Source organism: Montipora capricornis, unplaced genomic scaffold (genome assembly GCF_036669925.1).
Source record: "Montipora capricornis isolate CH-2021 unplaced genomic scaffold, ASM3666992v2 scaffold_318, whole genome shotgun sequence".
Classification (NCBI taxonomy): domain Eukaryota; kingdom Metazoa; phylum Cnidaria; class Anthozoa; order Scleractinia; family Acroporidae; genus Montipora; species Montipora capricornis.
In genome coordinates, this window is record NW_027180058.1 from 17,501 (window position 1) to 22,500 (window position 5,000).

The window sequence follows — 5,000 nt, forward strand, 5'->3', positions numbered from 1 at the left end:
TGTTTGTTATAGTCCTACTGTTTAGCTTTGTTTCTGAGATAGCTAATATGTCAGGTTTTGTATCTAAGGAAAATAAGAAATCTTCTGAGAGAGGCAAGTTTTTTGATAAGCTTCTAATGTCGCAGTGCAGTAAAGTAAGGGAGCCCCTAGAGTTGCAAGATGAATTTAGTATCTTATTTAATTTCTGAACATGGGGAACTAAGCATGTAATAAGAATCCCTTTCATCGTGTTTGTCAGGATTTGGAAGTACATTCAATAAGTCAATATTGCTATTAAGGAGCCTATTGGTCAGGCCAGGAGTACATGAGCCAAGTAAATTACAAAATTCAAAATCTGTTAGATTCAATAAACCGTTAATATCAGTCAAGATTAAAGTAATAATAATAATAATAATAATAATAATAATACTGACAACACACGACCACTATACAAGAAACCAAACCACAAAGCAAATCAACAGCACAATAACTTAACAACACAAGACTTTGAACAATTTTGGAGACCCATATGGGAAACAGCAGCAAGTGAAAACCCAGAATCTAAGTGGATTAAAGAGATAAGATCCATACTGCAATCACATGCACCAGCACAATCCACTGAATTAGCAGTAATAAGAGCAGAGCTTTACTACAATAGCATCAAGAAAAAGAAAAACTGGTCATCTCCAGGAAATGATAAGATCAACAACTTCTGGATCAAGAAGCTTACTGCACTACACCCACAAATAGCCACAGCTATGGCAGAAATTATCAACAAGAAACTCTCACTACCATCATGGCTTCAAGAGGGAAGATGTATCATGCATGATTCCTAAGAAAGAAGAACCAACTACCAAAGATCACGGGCCAATCACATACTTAAATACACTGTATAAAGCCATAACATCAGTGATTGATGAACTACTGAAAGAACACAAAGCAACAAAGCAACTTATGAAAATTGATCAAAAAGGCTGCGAGCAAGGATCTATGGGATGCATTGATAACCTGATGGATAAAACAATACTAGAAGATGCCCAAGTCAACAGGAAAAACATTACCTGTGTATGGGTAGATGTAAAGAAGGCCTTTGATTCAGTATTACGCAAATGGCTTGAACTGTGCCTAAAGCATCATGGATTATCAACAAAGCTAACAGCCTTTATCAAGAACATTATCAAGAAGTGGGAGATAGCCCTAGAGGTCAAAACTAAAGGTGGGAAAGACAAAATTGGCCCAATTTCTCTACATCGCGGAATACTTCAGGGGGATTCATTTTGTGTTAGACTGTTCACCATGTGTCTAAACCCAATTTCATGGTCACTCAGAAACAGCCAAGGTTATACTGTGAAAAAACTACTACAACGCAAACTAACACACCTTCTTTATGTAGACGATTTGAAGACATACTACAAGATATCAACTAAAGAAGTGATGGAAACGAGATGAATAAAAAGCATGTTCAGTGACATTGGACTGGAATGGGGACTAGACAAATGCACAAGCGTCACAGTAAGTAACGGAAAATTAGTATCAGCTGAAAACCTCATTCTTAATGAGAACGATTCCATCAATGTATTACAAGATAAAGATCACTACAAGTTCCTTGGAAAGCTGGAGAACTTTGCACAGTTAGATGACGAAGTATTTGATCAAGTCAACAAAGAATATTTGAAAAGACTTAATGTAATTTGGTCCTCAAATATATATATCCATACCTAGAAAAATAAGGCAACCAACACATTTGCCCAGCCAGTTATACAATACCACATGTGGACAGTTGAATGAAGACTAAACGACCTGAGACAGTTGGACCGAGAAACATAGAAAATAATCCAACAGCATGGCGGGAGGCAAAACAGCGGGTCAACCAAGCTAGTATACTTACCAACATATCAGCGAGGTCAGGGCCTTACAGAGATTGAAACAACTTACAAGATCACAAAATCAAGGTATCCAATTACCCGTATGAGAAGTGAAGATCTACAACTAGTACGAAGATTTGAAGAGATAAAGATTGCTAAAGGATTAAAATCAGTCCTTAAAGATGCAGCAAATTACGCTAAAGACCTCGGAATTACCAACACATTTGACAAAACAAAAACGTTGCAATGAAGACCAAAAAACCATCGAAGTCCAGCAGGCAAGTCCAAAACACATCTCAGACTTCCTCACTCAAGCAAAAAACAGCATCTACATGGCGGCGGGTCTAATTTGCAGGTCGCAGGTTGCGCAGGTCGCAGGTTGCAGGTCATTGTTTCACCAATACAGAAAGTATCCTAACCCTAACCCTAACCTTAGGCCTAAAAACATTTGTTTAGGCCTAAGGTTAGCTTTTAACAATGTTTAGGATACTCTCTGTATTGGTGAAACAATGACCTGCAACCCGCGACCTGCGACCTGCGACCTGCAAATTAGACCTTTTGGGAACGAAATCAGACTGACTGGGTTCAAGTGTTTATTTTTACTGCAGCTGAGAAAGATTGATTCCTTACACAATTAGTGCTCTATGACGCACACTAATGAATAAGCACATTATATTTTTAACACCCTCCCGGGCGGCCGAGATGAGATGACTGTCATAGATATCTTAGAAGAAAATAGATACGGTTTTTAGGAAATATTAATGGGACAGTTTCTTGATTTTCTGAGCTGCAACTTGCGCTGCGGCTCGCTTAGGACGGGTTTGCTTATCGAGACAAATATCATGCTCTTTGTTGTGTGATGTCTGCTTAGTCAACTCTTCCTTTTCATCTGAATGTATCTCTAGTGGATATAACTTTTCAATTGGTCTTGACAATTCTCTGCCATTGCTCACACGCAATGACACTGCTCTTATCAGATCATCTTTTGCACGATGTACTTTTATGATGGAACCAAGCCTCCACTGATTGCGTGACGTGTCATCATGTATCAAAACCACGTCTCCAACTTTGATTTTTTGGTTATAACTCGCTCTCCTCGTCCAATGATGTTCACGAAGGCTAGTAAGGTATTCGTTTCTCCACTGCCTCCAGGACATCTGCATAAGCCGTTGGTGATATCTGAATTTCTTTGTAAATTCAGTTGGTGTCAAATCGTTTGGCAAGTATTCAGGATCTTCCTCTGTTGATTCTGGGCAGGGAGGTTCGAAATTTGCTTCGATTTCAGTAAGCATTGTCGCAAGCTCTACTGCGTTTAGGGAGGCTCTTCCGATCGTTTTTTTTAGTCTTTTCTTCACCAATCCAAACATTCTTTCATAAAACCCTCCCCACCACGGCGCTCTTTCCGTGATAAATTGCCATTGTATACAGTGGTTTGCAAGGAATTTCTGAAACCCTGCTTCCTTAAGTATTTGAGTTTTTAGAGGTTGTAGTACTTCTGAACTTGCTTGGAATGTTTGGGTGTTGTCGGAGATGATACACTCTGGTACTCCTCTTCTACTTATAAATCTTGTGAATGCTTTGAGAAATGCGTTCACGGTATTGTCTTGTAAGAGTTCCAGATGTACAGTTCGAATGGCTGCACATGTGAATAGACAAACATAACATTTAGAGGTTTCTGTTTTATTGTTGCGGACATACAAGGGGCCTGCATAATCAACTCCTGTCACTTGAAAAGGTTGGGATCCGGTGACCCTTGGCTGTGGTAGTAGTGGAAAGTTGACCGATCGAAAAGGTCTTCCCTCTGCTTTCTTGCGTGTCACACATTGATGTAAGATTCGTTTCACCAGCTGTCGTCCTTTCAGGATCCAATAGGTCTGCCGTAACTGGGTAAGTGTTTCACGGACTCCAGCATGCATGACCATCAAGTGGGTTGCTCTTATGATGAGTTCAGCTAAGTATGTGTCTTTCGGTATGAGAATCAGGTATTTGGTATTGTCTTGTAGAGGCGCGTTTTTCAGTCGACCGCGACAACGTAACAATTTTTGTACATCTATGTAGAGACCAAGCTGACCGACTAAAGGTGGAAGGTTCGTCATTCTGTTTGTCTGAAGTTGGGTTATAATCCTGCTATACGCGGATTGTTGAACAGCTCGTATCAATGCAGCTAGGGCTTTTTTCATGTCTGAGCTTGTAATCTGAGTTTCGAGTTCTTAGTCGGCTGATGAACTTCATGACAGTAGCTGTAACTCGTATTGCTTTAGTGATGAAATGGTATATGAAATAAAGAATACCTTAAGTTTATTCGGGAGGAGCAGGCGGGTAAAGCAATAGTGCCTTCAAAGGCAGTCCCCTTATTTTTTGTTAAATTTTCTAAGTTAATAAGTTTTCTTAGGCGTTCTATAGAGGCCAGCGCTCACCTTTCCGTTGTTAATAAATATATCTTAGTGAGGGACGCAACCTTTTTCGTTGTCGATTTCTTTACCGGGGATCGCGCTTCGGATCTCGGACGCCTTTTGGCGAACCAGGTGTTTAGACTTAAGGACCGGAAGGGATTTTTACTTAAGTTCACACTTACTAAAACTTTTCGGGGTGACACATCTTCTCCTTTTGTCTTAGAGCCTTTTACGAACAATGAGGTCTGTCCTGTTTCCTGGATTGAATATTATTTGTCTGCTTGTCACTTTCTTTCCGTCGAATTAGCTGGTGGGTATATGTTTAGGGCTACTGACCGCGGTAGAGTTGTGAGCTCAAGGCCTTTTCTTGGTTCTGCGGTTAATAACCGTCTGCGCAAACACCTCACAGGGGCTAAGATAGATTGTGGGGAGACCCCCCACAGCTTTAGGCTTGGCCTTTCGAATACCCTTAATATGATGGGTTGCTCTCCGGGGGAGATTTCTCGTTACGTGGGATGGAGGAACGGCGATATGGTTAACCATTACAATAAAATGTCCACTGTAGCTGGTTCCTCCTCTATCTCTAAGCGACTCCTCTCGAGTACCGCGTGTCTTGCTCGGACTCCGATTTCCCATCCTAGCAACCTCCGGTGTATCTTCTAGTTATGGGTTACCAATGTTTTTCTTGTAATACTTTAGGGCTGGTGTATCGGCTGGCTTAGACCAATGATAGTCAGGGGCGGGGGTGGCGATTGTTTGTTAC

The 5,000-nt window shown here is 40.8% G+C and overlaps 1 protein-coding gene across 1 annotated transcript; it reads right to left on the reverse strand.

Annotated features, from left to right (window-relative positions):
* Nucleotides 1-2,602: 2,602 nt before the first annotated feature.
* On the reverse strand, nt 2,603-4,024 carry LOC138035212 (uncharacterized). Its single transcript, XM_068882033.1, has one exon. The coding sequence runs from the start codon at nt 4,022-4,024 to the stop codon at nt 2,603-2,605; it is 1,422 nt and encodes a 473-aa protein (XP_068738134.1).
* Between the last annotated feature and the right edge of the window lie 976 nt (nt 4,025-5,000).